General features: G+C 35.6%; 2 protein-coding genes across 4 annotated transcripts; both read right to left on the reverse strand.

Moving 5' to 3' along the window:
- Positions 1 to 78: 78 nt before the first annotated feature.
- Positions 79 to 12,022, reverse strand: LOC102084417 (transmembrane emp24 domain-containing protein 11). Its single transcript, XM_005509944.3, has 5 exons — positions 7,344 to 12,022; positions 6,364 to 6,464; positions 5,322 to 5,447; positions 3,059 to 3,205; positions 79 to 2,216 (listed from the first exon to the last, which is right to left on the reverse strand). The coding sequence occupies exons 1-5, from the start codon at positions 7,471 to 7,473 to the stop codon at positions 2,067 to 2,069; spliced, it is 654 nt and encodes a 217-aa protein (XP_005510001.2). The 5' UTR covers positions 7,474 to 12,022; the 3' UTR covers positions 79 to 2,066.
- A 234-nt stretch (positions 12,023 to 12,256) lies between these two features.
- Positions 12,257 to 22,006, reverse strand: SPON2 (spondin 2). 3 transcript variants are annotated; one of them, XM_021297787.2, is made up of 7 exons: positions 21,988 to 22,006; positions 18,705 to 18,768; positions 17,688 to 17,913; positions 17,118 to 17,341; positions 16,661 to 16,852; positions 15,423 to 15,597; positions 12,257 to 13,282 (listed from the first exon to the last, which is right to left on the reverse strand). In XM_021297787.2, the coding sequence occupies exons 3-7, from the start codon at positions 17,908 to 17,910 to the stop codon at positions 13,104 to 13,106; spliced, it is 993 nt and encodes a 330-aa protein (XP_021153462.1). In that variant the 5' UTR covers positions 17,911 to 17,913; positions 18,705 to 18,768; positions 21,988 to 22,006; the 3' UTR covers positions 12,257 to 13,103. The 3 variants fall into 3 exon arrangements, with proteins under 3 accessions (XP_021153462.1, XP_005510000.1, XP_021153460.1); XM_005509943.3 differs by lacking the exon at positions 21,988 to 22,006 and adding an exon at positions 21,194 to 21,212; XM_021297785.2 differs by lacking the exon at positions 21,988 to 22,006 and having other exon boundaries at positions 18,705 to 19,218.
- Between the last annotated feature and the right edge of the window lie 3 nt (positions 22,007 to 22,009).

Raw genomic sequence — 22,009 nt, forward strand, 5'->3', positions numbered from 1 at the left:
ATTAAAAATCTTGAAGGAGACTGAAAACATTTCATCAAAGCAAAGATATTTAATTATTATTATTATAGATAAAGAATGAAGGGCTCTTAAGCTCTATTCAAGGCTCCAAGTCTCAGTGCTGGTTTCAGTATAGACCTAATTAATACAAAGAAACATAATCAGCTCCTTTATAAATTCTGACATGGAACCTGCCTTTTTGGTTTAAAAGCATAAGTGTATTGTGAGATAAGTTTGTCATTGGGATGTAGTTAGGAGCCTTACACTAAATACCAGCTAAAGTCTGAATCGCAACCTTGTGGCAACACTTTATTAAATTTCCTTCCAGGATTTCATATACCATATGGTTGGAATACATCTTTCCTTGTTTCTTACCACCGAAGATTTTATTACAAGACATGTTGTGAGTGCTCTGTAAAAGTGAATTTAATAACATTTATTTACTGGACATTTCAAGTGACAATTTTAGTGTCACAGAATTTTTAAATGTAAGACAAACCTCAGTGAGTAGCTTTATGAGATTTTGTTTTGATTTATTTGGTCCATAGAGCATCACTTTTTGTCTCAACTTCATATCAGCTTTATGGATTCTTACACACTCACCGCTGTATTTTCATGCCCGTACTGTGAACATAAGTGAACTTAAAGGGCAATGTCATTTCCTTGCTAATGAAAACAAAGGTGAGAAGACAGAAAAAAGAAAGCAAGCCGTGCCTTTAAAATAATAACCGGTCTACAGATATTTCAGCATTCACTAACTTTTAGACTAGTGAAGGGTCTGGAAATACAAGCAGGAAGCCAAACCACAACATTCTACTATCACAGTGCTCTCTAGAAACTTTTTCAAGAATGTCCCTTTACATCTTAACCAACTGCTGGGATGCGTCATGTTATAACCACCTCCCACTTCTTCTTACACAATTACTACTTTGCTAAGCTAATTATCCGAATTTTTAACTGCAGCTTTTGACTTGTAACTGCATGATACTCTATCTACTATGCTAGTTGTACACAAACTAGCTAAATTAAGGCATAAAGATGCATTCAGCCAAGCTGCAATAAGTGAAATCGGATACACAATCAAGTAAAAAACTGGTGAGTTTCTTAGGCAGTCATGTTACAGTTGCTGATAATTAAAAATAATTATGGAACACACAAACAGACTGAAGAATTTAGTGTAAGAGTAGCTTCAAATAAAATATATAGGCACAAATTCGATGTTTACCAAGAAACCTGTGATTTGGTTTACTTTGACATATTTCATAAAGACTATAATTTACATAAACAACTGTGGGAAAGGTCAGATCTTAACTCTATACCCTAATGTTCGGGGCCTATCTGGGAGAAAAAAAGTAAGTGCAATTCCGAATGGTTTGTCTGGGTCTCTCTCTTCCATGGCAATTGCTGCAACCACTGATCATAATATTAAGGGTGACCTCCACTGTCACTTCAACTTTGCATATTTTAAAAGAAAGCAATCACAATTATATTTAAGGAAAAGCTAGGTGTTACACAAACATAGCTCGAGTTCAAGACACTCTCACCAAATTAACCCTTGCATCATATTATTATTGTTGTTGTTATTATTATGTTATTGAACTTTTTTATATCAACCCGTAAGTTTTCTCACTTTTACTCTTCCAATTTTCTCCCTTATTCCCCTGGGGGTGGGGAATGATTGAGTGGCTGCGTGGTGCTCAGTTGCCAGCAAGGATTAAACCACAACAGTAGAGAACTTTGAAAAATTAGGAAAATTGTTTTAGATTTCTATTTTAGATTTCACAATCCTGAGTTGAACTTAAATGTTGCCTTACTCATGAAGCCACTCTTCTAGATTTAGCTTTACATCTGCAAAGGAAAAGAAATGGATAAAAGATTCAAGGAGTAAAACATAAAGGCGTTGCTGAGCCTGTGATACAGATTGAGAAACCAGAGTAAGAACCAGCGTAGAGGATGAGAGAAGCTTGAGAGTTACCTACAACCAATTTTCTCATAGATACAAAGTCACTTGGGAGGTTAGGTGTTAGATGGTGTTCAATTATTTAATCTGTGTGTTTACTTTATAAGACTTAAACAAGCTTCTTAGATATAAGGAAATCTCTGAGAGACTTGATTTGCCAGATTCCAACTGAGATGAGGATTATTGTTTGTACGATAGCCCACCACAAAATATTGCTGTTGGTTTCTTCACTTGTCTTCCGAAATTTTTCTTCACGCTCCTGAAGTAAAAAAAGGAAAAGCATTATTACCTTCTGGCATCTGTATGTTTCATGCTGCTGTCTGGGTAACTAGACAGGCATCCCTCTTCTGCATGGTAAAGAACAAACATGTTTTTCATGTTGATAAAAATCAAAGCTTATTCCTACCCATTTACAAATCAAAACTGAGAATCAGACACACTGTACCCTGAAGCTGAAAGGTAAACAGAGCTTTCCTTTGTTCAAGAAATATATGTTGTACTAAATATATTCCATTAGTACACGCTCAAGCATTTTTAGGTTTACAGTCACCTTCATACTGCAGACAAGAACCTCTTTGCAGCCAATACATATTTTTCTTTTTGTAATTAGTTGATGCATTTCAAATACAGTCTGACTGCTGACGTATGTATAGAAAAGAGAAGACAACGGGCGTACAGTTGTTTGAAGGAAGGCATTATTTCTAACTGTGCGGAGATACATAAATAAGTCATTTCCTTAACCACTCTAATATAAAGTTAATCCACAAAGACCAGCATGGAAACAACAGCTGGCGACATCACCAGCAATGGTACCTGCCACCTGCTCAGCTGCTCTTACCAACTCTGACCAAGAAAACTATATTTGGAAATTCCTTCTTTAAAATAGCACCTGTTGCTACAAGCATGAGTTCACAGTGATTAATTACTTTTTAAGTGACAGCTTAAAAATATTTTGCAAGGTAATGTGGGTATGTTGGTTAAATAGATTTTAATGAGTTAGTTAAAAATAACACTGCAATTAAATAATAAATCTCATAATACTTTATAAATCAATCAGCCTATGTACAATATATTTAGCATTTCCGTTGGCAACACACATACTCTTTCATAGTTTTGTTCTTTAGACACATGATGAATTTGCTCAATTAGATGTTCCAGTCTCATGTTAACTTCATTCACTTTGTCTTTGGCTTGAAGAACAGATTCATCCAAAAAATGTTCTCCAACTCTGATGTCCAGATGGATACGCTGCAAACAGAAAAAATATTTTCCTTACTGTGTCTTCTGTGTTTTCAAAATTATTAAAAAAAAAAACAAAACAAACAAACAGTGGATAATTTCTGTTTAAGCATATTATAGGAAAATAGTTTTAACTGCTTATAGAAATCCTTCCTAAAATTAGAATCAGGTGGGATATTTAAAGTGTTTCTCAATATTATTTTTAATTAAATATATACATTTAAAACTTTCATTCCTGTTAGGGCATTATTTTCTGCTAGTATTGATTAAACCACCCTGAATGTTTTCTGTTCTTTGTCCAAATGCACTAAAAAAATGAGTGCTATTAGGACTGCTCATTGTATTTCACATTCTATCCTACTATTGCAGAAATTACATTCTTCAATACTACTACAGTTCTTTTCCTTTTTCCACACATAGTTTATGTGGTATGAAATACCTCCCAATATCCTATAAACTATTGAATGTTATACGGCAAAAATGCCCAAACCCACCCAGCAATAAACACAGAGAAAGAATGCAACTTGCAATATCATGCAACTTATTTTGACACGAATTAACAATTTCACTAAAATTAATAGGAAAAAGTTATTCTAGTAGCCGGTTTGAATCTAAGAGGAGATTAAAAAGTTTTAGCCAAACAGATAATACGTGGAAATCCTCAAGTGTGGCATTACCACGACAGAAGCGTGGTGTACTCAGACATCTACCACAAATGAAGAGCACATCTACTTACAGCTCTTTCAGCTCTTTTTGAGTTAATTAACTGAACATTCAGAAATCCACCTCACAACCTTATGGTAACCTTTGTCCATTAATTTATTAGACTTTGTTTTGAAGCAGTCATTACATCTGGTTTTTACAGAAGACCACTTAAAGATTTAATTTAGCTAAATAATGTGGGGTTTTTTTCTTTTGTGATCTTTATTCCTGCAGATATAACTATGAAGAATAATATTTTCCTTGTTTTACTTCTGTGTTCTTAAGCTAAACAAGCACCCTATTTAATATCTGTGTTTTCAATGTTCTTCTTCCCCATAACTCTTCCCTTCTTCTAATCAGGATGACCAGAACTGTACATGGTGCATGTGTAATGTAAAATTATATTAATACCGCTCCATCTATACCAGACAAAAATCTCCTGCTGTATCCTCAGAAACACATTCACGGTGTGTAGCTAACTATGACCAACCAATGCTTTATCCGCTTTACCCTTTCTAGTTGCTGAGCTCCACAAATTTTTGTATTATGACAACCTAAGTGCTTTTGCAATGCCTATGATTAAATTTCCAGTAATTTCCATAAATCAGCCCATAAGAACACCTACTTATTCCAGTGTAATAGCCCCACTTCAGTGCTGTTAGCTCTTCTTGGTTCTGTCATCTACACGTTCCCAAAGCATACATCTAGCATTAAATTGGGTCTACCTCACTTAACACGTTTATGAGATGTTTATATCTAGCTGGTTATCTAACTCTTGCAGTCAAGTGGAAAAAAAAAAAACACCTCTACAGAATATTTCTTCACATCTGTTCAACCACCTTTGGTGAAGAGGCATACAGCTAAAATTTTCAAAACAGTACTAATGACATTTTAGCTGAAATAGAAATAGATTAATGATATCACTTCTGATGTCTTCTTTTTTTTCAAAATCTCTATTAAGACTAACTTTGTTGGTAGTAGACAATGTAAAGTATGGTAACATATTCTAAAGTTGAATATCTTTCAAAAATTAAAATGTTATATTTTCTTCAGGCATTCAGTCTCAGTGAAGATACGAAATATCTTTATGAAAAGTGCTTGTGTTAGTCAGTCTTACATATGTGTCTGTTTGAAGCAAATGGCCAATCTTATCGATCAGAATTTTTCATATTCAAAGCACCATCCAAACATTAAATCATTCTATAGTTTTATTAATCTTGCCTCTTTAATCTCGACTTCTTAAATATCAGAAGAGTCTTCTTATCTCTTCATCTTCATAATTCTAGGTTTGTTTTCTTTAATCACTAAGAAATGTTGAATTATCTGCGGGAAGTTAGACCAACTTCTAATCTAGTTTGTAAACTCTGCAGTTTGGATATCATTGCTAGTATGACAACAAAGAATATTTAAGAAATACACCTACCAGTCTGCTTCCTGGAAATGACACAAGTCTTGTGTAGTTAGACTGGAAACAGATAATGTACTCCCCAGATATATAGGATGTAAAAGAAAATGTTCCTTGTGGCCCATACAGTTTTGACAATATTACCTGTAATTTAGATGTAATATATGTTGGTTATGTCACAGAATCACAGAACGTCAGGGATTGGAAGGGACCTCGAAAGCTCATCCAGTGCAATCCCCCCATGGAGCAGGAACACCCAGATGAGGTTACACAGGAAGGAGTCCAGGCGGGTTTGAATGTCTGCAGAGAAGGAGACTCCACAACCTCCCTGGGCAGCCTGGTCCAGTGTTATGTACATTATAAATGCCAATAAAACAATCAAAAAACAGTACTGTAAATTGGATGTAAAAAATAATCAATTAACTTCCTGAAATCATCAGGTTTATCTGAATTTCAGAATAGATGTAGTGAAAAATAAATTTAGCTCACAGTAAAAACTGAAATGCTATAGATTTCTGCAATGTACAAAAACCAGTGCTCTCTAAAGCATTTAAGGTTTGAAAACTAAGACCTTGCCTAGGCACAGAAATAAATTGTCTATTGCTGGAAAAGCTCAGGACCTCATGGCAATGCAGACAGTTGCTATGCATGATGGCTTTATGTACCCTCATGGTAATCTTGATTTTGCAGTTTAGTTTATCAACAAACTTCCTTTCTGCTGCTCAAGTACATTCTGTACCATTTTACTTCTTTAGTGAATTTTCATTTTTTTTAAATCTAAACCTTTTTTTTCTCAGTTGTCACTATTCTTAATGACACAATTTCCCGAATCTGTTGGTGATGCAAAAATAGTCCATACAAATATCAAATATTGTAATTTCTGTTTGCTTTGATAGCACTCATAAGGTGCTTATACCTTTCAGCATCAAAATACTGAACTAGCTGGTAGACTGTGGATTTATGTTTCCCAAAAAGTGTCTATTATTTTTAGATAGTGCTGCAAGCAAGTGCCAAAAGTCAACTCATAAATCCTACAGAAACATTCATAAGGCACATTTACCTCAGCAGAAGGACTTGTGACAGTCACAAACATTCCCAAACCAGGAGCGGATTCAAGAAAGTCTTGTTCACGTATGTCCCAACTTTGTACTTTGTAATTCCCTGAATGAAAACAGAGATGTAAATCTGTTAAATAAAACATAGCTTAATATTAAACAGCTCTATTGCTTTTTCAGAAAAAATATAAAGATAAATTATTAACAATAAAACAATATATGTATTTCACGTACTTATGATTGAAATTGCTCAGGGGGCACTTTATGACAGAGTGAAATGCAATAAAGTTTTACTATACTAGAAAATGTTCTAGAATACTACAAAAAGTTGATTAACAATACTTTCTAATTACTCCTAATGCTCTGAGAAGATTAGCATACAGACAGTATGATGAGACCTCCAAAAGCATAAGTTACCAGTATTCAAATTACATTTACTGGATTTCCTTTAATATTTATCACATTATTAAAAAAGAGAGAGAGAGATATTATTTTTGCTATCCCCCTTTCAGTCCTACATTTACAGTCTTTGACGTTAATTTAATGTGTTTGTGATATCACAGGTGAAATGGAACTTTAGTACATCTTGAATTGCTTCTTTCCTGAACAGTGTTAATCAAAAAAGTAGCTTTCCCATCCACATGAGGAAAACCACGTTACAGAAATTCTGGTATGAACGAATAAATCTGTCCGAATGTGTAGAAGCACCTATGGAGGCAGCAATTCCACTGCTGTAGAATTAGAAGAGATTCTTTTTCTCTGTCTAGTCAGTTAAGTGCTCTGGAAAACAGCATTTCCTTGGGTGATGGTTACACACAATGTGTGAGAACATTATGACTTGCCCCTGCTGTGGGGAGTTATTTTCAGTGTGCCCTTGTCACCATGTTTTTTCTATATTCATCAATCACAGATTTTCCTGTTACATTACAAGCTATCTTTATCATTGCATAGGTTAGATCATCATATAGCATTGACAGGTACCTACCAATTACCAGTGTGTCACTGGGAACGTCTTCAATTATACATTTCTCTTCTCTTTCTCCACTGTGAAAATACAAAGCAAGTGAAAAAGAAATCCAAGAGTTCATAAGAAGTCCTATTAATTGGCTTTTCATGTTTTTATATATCCCAGTTGTGCTGCTTTTGAAGAAAACTATTTACAAATGCATGTAGTCCCGTGGTCATTCCTTGTTTGCTACTTCTCAGTGTGTATTTGAGAGAGAAAAAAAAACTGTGAGAAAAGGCAGCTGGTGGTTACACATTTATAAATAACTACAGTATGTTCTGCAGAATGAGATAACGTGAAAAAGATAACTTATAAAAGCCTTCTTATTTCCCAGCACCTAGATCAAAAATGTATTTTATATACATAGAAGAACATGAAACTGGAAAGGTCCTCTCAGGTACTTGAGATCACTTCCCTAGATTACTTTACATTGTCTCTTTCCATAAACTGCACAATTTTCAATTTAAATGAATTTGTTAACTTTTATTTCCCATTTATTCTGGGTGATTATTCCAGAGCTTCACTCCTCTTCTACTAAGAAATCTTGTACAATCCTGTACAAAACCCACAGGGACTACATAAAAGGGCTGAAAGAAATACAAAAAAAGCCATAAGAAATTGGAAAATAAAAGACTCTGAAACACTAATGAATATGATACCACAGGGAAAATAAGAAAATTCTAACACTTTCTGAAAACAACTTTTTACAGAAGACTGTCTTTTTCTTAGATACTGCCTAATAAATTCTCTAAAGAAAGTTATGGTGTAAATCAAACAATGATTGAGGGGTTTAGTTTTATCCTTTGTACTAATACAGACCAATCTGTATGTCTGATGATTAACTCGTTTACCATTTAAGTGTTCCTTGTCTTATAAACTGAGACCACTAGGTCTGAAAGGTTGGTGTTGATGTGAGACAATACACGGTCCTTGTCCAGCAGGGAGGACCCACCTTGGGAATCATTTCCAGTAGGGAAATCTTTGAGCTCATTTTCCCTTCCACAAGCTCTCTACACTCCTGTGGAAGGCTCTGTATTTTGCTCACTCTCTCCAACCCTGCCCTATTCCTCAGTAGCATGTGGCGTTTGCAGGTGAAATTGTTCAGTGATATCCCCGAATGTGCCTTTTATGGACCTCTCAGTTCACTTCAGAGTCCTTTCATCTTGACTTCAGGATATGGGATACAATCCACCTCTACTGCACACATACATGCCATGTATGTGGCTCACAGTGCAGTAAACAGGGAAAACACCATTTCCTTGCTGAAATTTTACCAGCATTTGTTTTGCTTGAGAAGGTGGAAGTTGGATTTTATTTTATGTTTTGGTTTTATACAGCCATCAAATGCTCAGCTGCATAAGTTGCATCCTCAACACTATGCACACACCAAGGGGTCATGACTAGCCCTTGTCTTATATTGTCCAACACCTCCTCTGAACATTTATTTCAATTACCTCATTAAATGTCCCATTTGCATTTATTGTTTTTTGGTTACACCTATACTAGTAAATAAAATTATGTTGGTCTTCCTGTCCATTCCTGAGCAGCCCTTCTGAGAACCTGCTTTGGCAGGAGATGCATTCTGCTAGCACTAGTAGCTGTAGAACTGGCTCCATCATAGCACAAGTACTTGTGTTTTCCTAGAGGCAAGGAAGAAGGACTCATCATCAACATCCGCAACCTAAATATCTAACATTTCAGGAAGGTAACTCCTATCGGATTAATTCACATCTTAAAAAAAAATATACTGATTTATGTTTATTGCCCGTATCTGTGCCTGCTATCTGTGAAGTTATCTCAGTAAAAATATCTAACATGGGCACAGGCTGACAACCATCACCAGTTCAGTCCATTTGCCAGCATGAAGTATCTTCACACAAGTTCTAGCACAAGTATTAATTCACCTCCAGCAAAATGCAACATCCCTATACTGATAAAGAGATTGTCAGACTTCATTCCTTAAATATTACTTCTTTGACTCCATATGGCTAAGGGCAGAGGGATACAAATTGCATCTCATGGCCATTGAATCCTTAGGAGTCTCAAGGGTGATATTAGGGCTCCTTTACTACTTCAGCATTTATCCATCAGAAATAATTTTAGATTTTACAGAATCTCGTCATATAACTAGACTCTTAACCCTCCACAATGGGGAAATCTTGACTGACATGCACCTGCATAAATGCTCATGCCTTACTACATACACCTGCAGGAAATATAGGTTTTGATTGACTACCTGAAGTTTCAGAAATTCCATGTTCCAATGACAGAACACAAACAAGATGGACAAGAGGATTCCACATTTTCCTTCACTCTGTCCAGACCAGTTGGGACAGACACATTACTTCTGTACATTTGGCTAACAAACACTAACATAGTAGGGCTGCTGGACTTCCAATAAAAATAATCAGCCTCCCGGTGATTGGGTTTTCATGCAGCATATTGAGAGCATTTTGTCTCAAGCATTTGCAGTACTTGCAAATTATCATGGCCAAAACTTCTGTATGCTTCATCCCATTAAACCGGATTAGGTGACTCCAGGATTCCTGTATCAAGTGTTAGATTTATTTTCTGAGCACGTTAAATATTGTCATAGAGCAGTCTGAGCTACTTTATATTGTTGAATCATTCATGACAGATCAGATATTCCCAATGTACTTCTGTTATCTGGTACTGGGAATATAATTAAATTGACTTCTTTGCCTTTAATACTATTGAATACTCTCAGATCTTTTGCTCACATTCCACAAGGGACAATGTTTATTCAGTGTTCAGAAAGGCTGGCATATGCTTTGCCTCCATTCTAGAAGTTTGAAACACATTGCTTTCCATGACCATGCTCAATTTAGGCAGTGTTGCTAGGGTATTAGAGCTATTTTTCAATGAATCCAAGACTGTCCCTCACCAGAATCATCTTTAACATCAGATTCTGCACTATTTTGATAATTGCCTGCAACATTTCATAGTAGACTTGGTGGATGAGATTAGGTCACGTGTGGTGGGTTCACTTACCTGCTCTGATACAGCCTCTCCTCAATTGTAGGAAGGCATGTTTACTTGGCAAAATGGAACAGGGTGTCAGTTTGTAAGTCTATTTCTCTCTCACAGGCACACACATACCCTGGGCATCCATCCCAGGCATTCTGGAGTATCTGTTAGAATGAAATATCTGCCCTTTCCTTTAGTCCACCCAAGGCTCACACAGCAAACGTTCTGCTGTGGTACCAGGGAGAGCTGTTCAGTTCACAGATCAAATCAGTCATTCACATGCCTTGACTTATCTACAATGTTAACCTGTTTTTTTCCTAATCATTCACCACCAAGGTGCTGTATTGGTTGCCTGCAGAGAAGCCACAGTCTGTAGAAAAGCATAAATATATAGACAGCTTCAGCTGGCACACCTACCTCCCAGGAGACAATAGGAAGGCCTTTTGTTTGCTCACAGCTAACTGTCCTCAAATTTCTTAAGGTACTGGACAAGCTGTTCTCAGCAATGAGGTACCCTATTCCATCATGGGAATTGAATTTGGTGTTCCTACTTTTTGTAGGACCACAGTTCAAGTCTGTGGTGACTCTTGCTGCTACACTTACCTTTAACCAAATTTTCCATTCTGCAAGGATATCTGCCAAGGCACCAAATCTGATTCTTCCTACAAAAATTCTTGCTAAAAACAATCTTTACAAATCCATTTCAAGTTTACTGACAAAGTGTCTCCTGACATTAGTTTAACACAGAAATTAATTTACCTATTTCCTTCCCTAAATCTCACATATTTAGGACCACAGCATCCTGGCAGCCAGTCACCTGTAACACTGCATGTAAGGGAAAAGGAAGGAAGAGTCTCTCTGTGTTTCTGCATTGTTCCAAAATTTTTAAGATAAATCCATGTCCCGGACATGTGAAGAAGTAAAATTCCAGTTTTCAGAGAACTTCTGGGAAGGTTCCTCCAAGGACACCTTGTGGTTTGTAGGTTTGTTTTCCATAAGTTTAAACTTGCATCTGATTTCTATCCAAGACCTTTCCTGACTTTAGTTCCTGTCCTCAGAGAATATTTAAATATATTCTTCAATATATGTTCTCTGAGACGGTGATAATTGTGTAACTATATAGTAAATAAGTTTAACAGAAAACATAGAATGGGTAAAAATTAATATAAAAAGAAGAAAAAATTGAAAAGGCAGAGAATTCCACTAAACACAACATGTAAAAATAATACTAATACTAATAATACTAATGACACTGCTCCCATTATAGAGTGGAAACAGAGGAACCTTAACATAAATAAAGTATAATAAACGGAGTAAGTAAAACAGGCAACAGTGGGAGTCTGCAGAATGCAAGATGGAGATATTCCTAAACTTAGCTCTAACATCTCTGTGTTTATCCGCATTTGCAGGACCAGCCTAGCCTAGTGTGATAACGTTTCAAATGTCTTTGAGTCTTTGCAAGATTTATCTCCTGGAAGAAAATTACCTTTTAAATGTTTCAGCCCTAGAGAGAATACAGTGTGCCCCTTTAAGTACATAATAAAAATTCTGATATTGGGTTCATTCCAACAGGAACCTACTCAAATCAACCCTCCTGTTCAATATCTGTGCTGCATGTTTGTAAAATTACAGTGTGCTGTAAAAGTTTTGTGGGCTGACTGTAAACATATTCTATTGAATGGCGTTACTCAAAAATCCTTTTCCTAGTTGGTAGCCACAACCTTTTATAAGCAATGTGTTTCATTCATTTTATATTCATTCATAATAACAGTTATTTGAGCATTAAAACTTGCAGTCAGGACAGTTTCTGGCATATTGTGTTTTGTTATATATGTGTACACCTCAATTTTAGATAACATTAAAACATTGGTAAGTTTTCTTTGTAGAAAGGTGAGGAACAGAAATAGCAGCAAACACATTTAATGAACCATAGACACATTTACTGCATATATATAGACAATGATATAATTTATGTTATGGTCAACAGTGTTAACTTTGAGATATTTGTCACGTGAGGGACATACAACCAGTCAGCTTTAAAATCCCGGAAAACACTTTTCATTAAGTTCTGAGGTTTTCTAGTAGTATCCACATTTCTGAATTTTTCTAGTAACTTTGCTGGCTGAGTGTCCTCATGACAACTATTCTCACTTTTTGAGGAAAAAAGAAGAGACATTTTCATGTATTCATAAGTCTCAAGACAAGTTTACTCAGTTATACTATTGCCACACCACAAACATCTGATCACTCTGATTTATGTACATAGTTTCTGAAGAAATGCCTGTTAAACATGTTTAGAAAGACAAGAAAAACGCCAATAAATTATAAAAACATAATTTAGAGAAAAACGTGATTTCTAGGTATAAATAGCTGTAGATCAACAAATTACAGTATTTAAGAACATTATTAGTTTAGATTTTGTCATTGAAAGATTTTTGTGTGTATTTCCAAATGTCTTCTCTTCTGCCACTAGAGGGTACTCCAAGAACTTATAGTATATTTATAGCCAGGATTTATCTGGGGTTTCTCGGTCGGTAAATAATGAAGTACTATTGTCATACTAAAATTTAGAAATTTAACTCCCCAAAATCTTTATATTAAAGAACAACTTTCAAAACCAGTCTAATATACCTTTTCAGCAGAATAGTGCAGCATACCCAAATTATAAGGAACATTGACTGACATGTAGTTTAGATTTAATTAAACTTATCCTACTTTTAAATTATCTAAATTATCATATTTTCTTTATTTTCAGACACAATTCTCTGGTTCACATCCTGTTTCTTCATCCAGATTTGGACAAGGGTTCCCATTATTGGCAGGGTGAAGAAGTACAAAACGAGTTCTGATCTTGGTCCCTGTTTTGCTGCAAGGACCTCGACAGAGACCCCAGGAAGACCATTGGGAAACCTCACAGTCCAGTGGTGTTTCTGCAATATACACAATAAAAAGGTAACTTTACATAAATTTGTGCTTAAGGCAAATACATAGTTGGCAAAACATTATGGAATGATGATCAAATACTGTCCTTACTTATCCAAAAATGCATGTTATTAATATAATCCATATGTTGTCTCATAAATAAAAATGTCTGTTTTCAGCTCCTAAGCTCATCAACACTGGTATTATTATTATCGCAGTTGAGACACTGAGGTATTATATTTTCTAATTTGAACATATAGAATTTCTATCAAAAACACCCTATGCTTAAAACAATTACATTCAAAAGATTGTAGTACAAAACATTTACTGTCAATTTTATAACTAATTTGCCTTTGCATGGCTTACTAAAAACACTGGTTCTAAAGCATTTCTCTCCTTTATTTTGGTATATTATATATTTCTTTGCAGCTAGATATTGTTCCTGTAGTTGTTCATATTGAGTTCTATTCCACTTCAGAAGTAGAAAAGTCCCATTTTGTAATCATTAAATCATCTTCCTCTTGTTTAGTGGGTACATTACAGTTCCCTTTGCCAACAAAGTTGTTCCATCACTACAAGTTTTTTAATGTTAAAAGGGTTTTCAATGTAGTTTTAATTTACTGCAAGAAAATAAGTCAGAAACTCTGAAGTACTTTCCAAAATATACGCTTCCATTTAAAATACCTTTCATAAAAACATAGGTGATTATTTCTTAGTAGGTTAAATGAGGATATTGCTTGTCACAGGAAATTACACGAAAACTGTGAATTACAGCACCTGTAGGTAAAATATGTGTCCACAAAACTGGCTTTAAATGCCGTACTAAATGTGTGACCTCAGGTATAATTTTCTGGTATCACAATGGAACTCCCCACTTCTGTTGTGATCACTCGTTCCCATGTTTCTAGAGGGAATGCGGGACAGTTTCGTCTGCACTTTTGATTTTGGAATATGTTTTAAAATAGACTGATTTACTGGTGAATATACAGTCAAGTGGGGATATATCATTAAAAACTATTTTTGAAACACCACACTTTACATGTATTATTTTAAATTTACATGCTAAAGAGGGCCAAATATTATTTTCAAAAATTGTGGGAAAGGTCCCTGACTGCAAATGAAATATGTAGCACTCACTTTGAATATTTCTTATTTACTAATAGAAATGCATTCAAAAACTACACATTGATAGAGAAATACATCTGTTAAAGTATAAATCATGCATTATTCACTGTGTAAGGAATGAGTTTAGTTTTAGTGGCTGTGAGATGACCTCAGCACAGAGCTAGAGACACATAATCTTCAGACATTCTGGAGAAGCTCTTGGAACATAGCAGCTCTTCTAGGAATACATTGGGGATTTCATCTACTGCTGTCTCTCAGATAGTATTTAGGAAGTCAGTCTTCTTATTTTTAACCCTTTGTCTTTGTAAAAATCCACAAGAAAAATGTAAGGAGAAAATCTTAGTGGACATTGTCCAACTGCTCTATTTCCCTTAGAGCAAATATCATGTTAGTTACGTGTTTGTTTATCTGGAGATTTGAAAATTACCCTTAAGACTGACTTGAATCAGTAGTTTACCTGTCATCCTACCCAAATAAAGTTATTAGCAAATATTTTTTAAAAAGAAAAATGAGTGAGAACATTATTTTTGTTGTCATGATGTATGTTTCTATCACAAATATGTCCAAATCAATTGAATTATACTGATTCTTATTGCACATAACTATAAAACCCACTGACCCAGAAAGATGCAACAATAATAGTTCTTTTGCTCTATCATGTAAAAACTAAAGGATTAATATTAACTTCAAAGTTGCAAAGCATTTGGGAATCCTTATTCTGACCAAGTGTTGTTTCTTTCTCATAAAATTCACTGATCTACCCCAATAATAAGGCTTGAGTAACCCTCACTGTGGATATAACCCAGACCTTTGAACCATAGTTCAAACGTGCAATCCCTTCCTCATTCTTCCCAGGATTCTCTTTTAGGTCAACAGGTTTGTTTTATTTCCCATGTTTGAGTCTGGAAACTATTCCTATGCAGACAGGATAATACTCTGCCCAATCACCTGCCAAATTTCAACATATTTTCTTGAGTGAATGGAAATAATGGCAATGAGCATGTCAAAGTACTAATCACTTACCTGAGACAGAGTCTATTACTTCATTGCTTTTAGCTGGAAGATTAAAATAAGGTGCAGAAAGACCCAGCTGGTTTTTCCTTAATTTCACCATTTTTACATGAGCAATAGGTGGCAAAATTTTGAGTTTGGGATAATAAAATGAGTTTGCTGGGTGACTTGGAGACGAACAAGTGATCTGTGGAGTAAAAAGGGGAACCTTCAAGAAACCACATCATATTAACAAGAAGATAACTGTAAAATCATGTTTACACACCATGCTAATACTTTTTTGGCAAGTAAAATGCATATAACTGGTTTATATGAACCTCAGTTCACACAACTACTGCTGGTAATCCCAGAATTTTTAATTTTTATGCATAATGCTTTAAGACTGGGCACAATGACTTGTGCCAACCTTTAGATAGAGGACTGCAGTGGGAGGTACTGAAAACTCAGTAAGGTATGGAATGGTTTCATGGGAAGTGGCAAATGTTATTGAACACAAGAGTACTAAATAATAACGTTAGGTCTGCTATAGCAGCTGTAACATATAATGGAGGCCAAATGTACTGTTTCTCAGCTTCTCTGTTCCTTTTCTCATTATTCATTAGCACAGCATTTCTCTCTAGAAAAACTGACCTTAAAGGAAGGATTAAAGGAATGCTTATAGCATTCAAAACGTTCGAATCAACATCCTCGGCTCCCCACCACCCTTAATGGACAAAAGCAAGTATGAGGCATATAGAGTAGTAAACAAGCAAAAGAGACTGAAAGTGGGGTCACTGCAGTAGTGATGGAGATCTCTGCTCTCCCTCAGCTCCTTCCCCTGAAGTGTCACAGTGTCAGGTTTGAGCAATACTTTGAACTAAAAGCTCCTCCCCACAACAGTATTCACTACTGAGAATTTTCCTGTCTACATGCATATTTAGGAATGCCAGGACTTTTGTGAATATTTTTCTTTTTCTGGTGTTTTAAGAATTGTTAAAATAATATTAAAATAGTCAGCTTTTACAGAAAAATACTTTAGAGACAAATTTTCATGAAACAATTGCATATACCTGATACATTTGAAAGATACAGAAAATAAACCAAAGCAATAGGGTCATCAGCTATGTAATAAATCCATACACAGACATTATCAGCACTCTAAAATACTGAATTAAGGTTCACAAGAGTCTGTCCGGTAGTCATAGGATCTTTTTAAATGAAGGACTCAAAACATACAGGTATGAAGTTCTAAACTATGTACATACACCTACCTCTGTAACTGTGTCCTGTGGAATAGTGGCAAAGTTTGGGGAGGAAAAAGTGAAACCACTATCAGTTCCAGCATCATATGGAAATAGATCTACTGCCACTTCTTCCATCCAGTGGTCTCCTTCACAGAGATTTAGGCTGTCAATGCCCACAAACCAGTCAGGGCTTGGAACAATCCGTACAACAAATGAGACCTAATGAAACAAAATCCATCAGGATTGCATCACTTATTGGGAAATGCTCCGGTGCTGCTTATGGTCATTTTAACTTAAAATTTTTGAAAGAAAGGTCATTATGCTGTTCTACTTTCTAGAAGCTGCAAAGTGCTCCCTGCAACGTGCCATGCTTTTTAGTAACTCTTTGCTTTATATTGTTTCTAAAAGCGAGAACTCAAATATTTAATTTTACATGCTGGTGACATAAAATAAACTTTGAAAGTGAATATGTGCATTTACTTACTAAGGGATGTCTTGGATGCACTTCTAATTCAGTGGATGTTTGTCCTGTACCACTGGAAATGGCAGGAGCAGAGAAGATTCCATGTACACTCTGAATTTTCTCTCCAGCTTCTTCTATTTCTTTCATTAATACCCACGCTTCACCCTTTTCAGCAAAATCCCGTACACCATTGCTGGCATATTCATTTTTTTTCCACATGCTGTAGTCAGAACTATGAGTAACACCTATTTGAGTGAATACATGGCATGACATAAAAGTCTGGTTTAGATTGTCTTTATTTCTTCAATTTATTGGTTTTACTTCTGAGGTTGAAAAAAAATGTGTATAAAAATGAGTGAACACTGAAGCATTTGGCTTATCACTGTTTATTTCAGCTGCAGCCAATTGAAAACAGAATCCAATTGAAAACAGTTGGAGATTTTTGAAAGCACTGTGGATACTTCAATTTCTGCATTTCAGTCTTAATAACTTCAGCTATTTTTTTCCCCTTTTCATTAGTTATTTTAAAATTTATTATTAATAATAATAAGAAAAAACAATATCACAGATTTATCTGTTCTTAAAACTTACCTAACATTGATGACCACTGTGCTGGGGGCCTATAAAGTGGATACTGCTTAGGGAAAGCAGTCTGACTCCATTTCCCTGTGAATATAATGCTGTACTTGGCAAGTTCCTCTGTCGCGCAAATAGAATCATCACCCACAGGCAAGCTGCTGGCATAACCCAGGATTGTTACAAGGAACGTCCAGATAACTTTACAGGAGCAGTAGACAAACATCAGGTTTTCCATTCCCTTCCACACACACAAAAAAAAAGACATATAAGTCACTTTAAACTCAAAATTGAGTAAGAGTTACATAATAAAATGTAACCTACTACAAGTTATAACCCAAAAGAAAGCATTTATCTGAAACATTAAAAATTATTATGCTTCTAAAAACATTACTATAGTGCTTTCAGGTTTGATATTTCCATGCTATATACTACAAATCTGTAACTCTACCTGGGACAAGTGTTTCTAATGAATATAAAAATATCTTAACCTCGTCCATAGTACTACCTCTGAGAAAAATCTGTTTCTGATTTTCTTTTGAAATCTTATTAGAGCCACATCTTGAATTAATTAGAGTAGCAACTGTTTCTGTGGAAAACATTAGTGTTATATTTTTTCTTCTAAAGATTAAATTGCAGGTTACGTTGCCAAAAGAAATGATTTATTTTAATTTTGTATTCTACAAAGGCTGTTTTATGGCATAACATTTAAAGTCAAATACATTTCATATTTATATAAATTACTTTGCTGTCATAACTTGTGCATTAAAAATACATTGTAATTACTTCAGATTGTTTAAGCTACATAGTTGTTAAAAAACAATATTTTTTTAAAGTTGCTGTCATAGGTTGTACAAATCTTGCTTTTAAATGAATATGGTAATTGCATCAGACTGTTGAACTCCAGCAACTGTTTAAAATAACAGCCTTAAAAACTTACTTTTAAATGCTTTTGTCCTTTGAGAAAACTGTAAAAATATAACTCAAACTCTAATAATATATTAATTTGTAAAAAGAGCTGTGAATACTCACTAAATGTTTCCTCTGGAGCACTGGTAGGGGGAGAGCACCTGCTTTTGCTGGCAGCTGAGTTGGTCTGCAAGAGAAGACAGTAGGAGTCTTGCTATTTATGCCTGAAGAGGGTCCCTTTGGTCCAACAACTATTGTAATCTTTAGACTTTCCAGGTTTGCAAAAAGCATGCCATCTTCTCCTTTGCAATCTTTTTGGATGGACTACCGGAGGTTTCCTGTCTGTCAACTGGTTCAGGTTCCTATCAGAAGACTGTGATGCCGAATAGAAGAAATGCTTTAAAAAAAAAAATACCTTGGATTCTCAGCAACAGTTCGAGTTTTCTGGTGCCTTTACAGTTCTCTGCTCTTATTAATGCCTCCAAGCTATACAAATGAACCAATTCCAGCACTGAAATAGTTCTGGTGAATACACTTTAAATGAGAAGCATGTTTTCTTGTAAGTTTTATTGTCTGACAGATGCTCCTTCCAAACATTTACAGAGAGCTTGCTCACTCTCACACACCATATGTATGTGTTCAAATGAAAGGGGAGAGGCAGCTAAAAAAGTCAGGAGGAAAAAAAAAAGTTACCATTTCATAATTGCACATACTCACACAGACTGTGTCTCCTGCAAATGTGAATTAAAGTAGCACAGTGTATATTTTTGTGTTCTACAGTACCGTGTGCTGGATGATGAAAGGGCTCTGTAACATTGTGGTTTCTTTGGAAAGAGTGGTTTTGGGAAGCTCTGAGATTTTTCTTAGCTGTCTTCAGAGTAAAAACCCCAAATAAAAATGTTATTATTACAGTTAAATCATACATCCCCTGAAGTGCAGCACATAGACTTACATCACTAATATTATTTAAATTGTCTATGAAATATTATGCATAATACAGTAACCCAATTAATAAATAATGTTTCATATTTATTTTCAATTATTTCCCCACCACCTTTTAAATAAGGCTGATCAGGAAAGGAAATTGAGTTGAAAAATTTACAGTGAACCATGAAGAAAGTCTTTCATACAGGCTTCTTTTGAAATTGTAAGGAATGTCACTTAATTACTTCCACAGATCTCTAATATGATGTACGGCATATGGGGAAAACAAACAAACAAACACCCTGTTATTTTTCAGATTAAAGCCCCAGGCCATCATAGGTATATAGATGAAGTGACATGCTATCGTCCACCAGGAGGGAGTTACCAGACAACCAGTTTGAGCTTTGTGGCACTTTATCTGGAAAATTATCCTTCCCTTCTGCCCCCCACCCCATGGTAAATCAACAAGAAAAGCCAAGAGGATGTCTGACTGGAATTTCCGTTGATTATTCTCCTGGCAAAATGGAATCTATTGCAAGTTTCAACATAGATGGATTCAGCACCCATAACCAGAATTCCTGTATATCTTGATAGAATATGGGAATTCTGTGGCAGGTTAAGCCATCTGGACATGGGCATGCCCTTTATTTCTAAGGCTCCTTCCTCCATCCTATGCTAATGCAATATTTTCCATAATTTATTTCTGTTCCAGGAGCCAGACTCCACTGAGAAAAAGAGCAAGGAGACTTCGTGGGTACTTTTATACAAGTTCTTTGAGTGTTTGTTGAAGGATGGTATTTGAATTACATCCAGCTCACTCCCTCCTGTGCACAGAATTCCGTATCCACAGGTTCCGTAAAGAGCTGAGTCTATTTATATGAGAAGTGGATGATCTTTCCAGCCCAGGCAGCCCTCTAGAAGAACTGCACAAAAGTCCCACAAGTTTTAAAGTATATTGCTCACTGTTAAAATTACTGAAGGCTTACTTATTTATTACTAAGTAGATTTAAACTTCCAGTAGGTTTTGTTGTTTATCCTCACAATGACTGAACCAGCTAACTTCACATGTTGAAACATGCTGTCACACTTCCAGAACAACACTTAAAATGAGAACAAATAATTTAGCTCCAGATCCAGCACAGAATTATTTAATATATCAAACCAGCCTTTTCCTTTCGAAGAAAAATTACTGCCAAAAGGCACATCACCAGACTAGATCATTCTGGTTCCATGACTACATGTTATGAATGTGTCCAGGAACAGGACAATACATGCAGGCTGCATAATTTGGCACAGCTATTACAAGAAAAACTTACTAAATGATAAAAGAAACGGAACCATTGGAAGTCATTAACTTGGGAAGTCATTTGAGGTTTCTAAGTGCAGAGTAGACAAACAAATATCAAAAATCACAAAAGTTGTGGTTGATTCTTCCCTTGGAATGGGAGTGCATGATGCTTTGTACGGAGCATCCAAGAGGCTTTCAGTTTATCCTTCTTCTAGAGCTCCATTACTCCAACTTCTTGAGGTTATCGTGGTCTTCAACATCAAATAAGAGGTTAATGGAATACAACTGAGTCTAGATCTTTTGTTTTCCTACCTTACCAGTGTGGGACTGAGATACTTTGAATCATTTTAATTTGAAAAAACAAAGATGGATTCTTTCCTCGAAGGCTGCAGATACTTACAGGGAAACTGGATTAGAGTTCTTGATCTTGTTCTCTGATCCTGGTCCAAAATGAAGGTTTTCCTCCTTACCATTCCTGCATTGAACTGTTCCCTGTTTACAAGGAGGGTCGTAACCATGAAGGCCCTACCATGACCAGTTTCTCCGGAAGGATTAAAATCTTCAGGACTGACAGCCTCATTCTTTGTTGGATTCACAGTGGAATTGTTGGACAAAATATAGTGACGGTAAATTCATTTAATTATCTTCTCTCCTCTTCCCCCTCCCCCCCAGCTGAAGGAAGGTGAAAACAGAAAAACATACAGAGTAATGTTGTCAGAAACCACTACCTTGAGGATCCCAGTCCTATTTCTTTAAATAGAAACTGTGCTAAGCATAATCAGTCTCTGACATTGTGAAGGACATCAAAACACCAAATGTATCTCATCCATAGGAAATAAAATACTAAAATAAAATAAAATAAAATGAAATAAAATTTAAACCTCTCCACAGATTTCCACTCAATGGATTACTTTCATGGCTGGGAAACCACAGACACCACATTTCTGTGGGCCAGCAGTTGCAGAAAAAAAATTGCTGTGGGATCAGAACGTATGCTTGCATTCCTTCTGCACTATGTCCCATTAGAAAGCAGCTGAAAACTCATGGAAAACTGGAAAAAAATCCCTTCAATTTAGACACTATTTTGCCCATATACAAAATCGGAGTTTTTCCTTCCTCTTTCAAAGTAAAACAGCTTTTATTTTTCGAGTTTGTGTCTCTTCAGGTACACCTACTTTGTATCCACATGCATACCTCTATAGTCTCTGAATGCTAG

Source organism: Columba livia, chromosome 4 (genome assembly GCF_036013475.1).
Source record: "Columba livia isolate bColLiv1 breed racing homer chromosome 4, bColLiv1.pat.W.v2, whole genome shotgun sequence".
Taxonomy (NCBI): domain Eukaryota; kingdom Metazoa; phylum Chordata; class Aves; order Columbiformes; family Columbidae; genus Columba; species Columba livia.

Bases quoted from the DNA above. Each gene is read 5' to 3' on its own strand.
- SPON2 (XM_021297785.2), bottom strand. From the start codon at position 18,872: ATGCTTTTTGCAAACCTGGAAAGTCTAAAGATTACAATAGTTGTTGGA. The intron at 17,914-18,704 runs GTGAGTATTCAC...TGTGTGTGGAAG, and splicing joins TGCTCCAGAGGAAACATTTA to GGAATGGAAAACCTGATGTT. The intron at 15,598-16,660 runs GTAGGTGTATGT...TTTACTCCACAG, and splicing joins CACAGGACACAGTTACAGAG to ATCACTTGTTCGTCTCCAAG.
- LOC102084417 (XM_005509944.3), bottom strand. From the start codon at position 7,473: ATGAAAAGCCAATTAATAGGACTTCTTATGAACTCTTGGATTTCTTTT. The intron at 6,465-7,343 runs GTAGGTACCTGT...GTTTTCATTCAG, and splicing joins CAGTGACACACTGGTAATTG to GGAATTACAAAGTACAAAGT. The intron at 5,448-6,363 runs GTAAATGTGCCT...TCTAAATTACAG, and splicing joins TCACAAGTCCTTCTGCTGAG to GTAATATTGTCAAAACTGTA.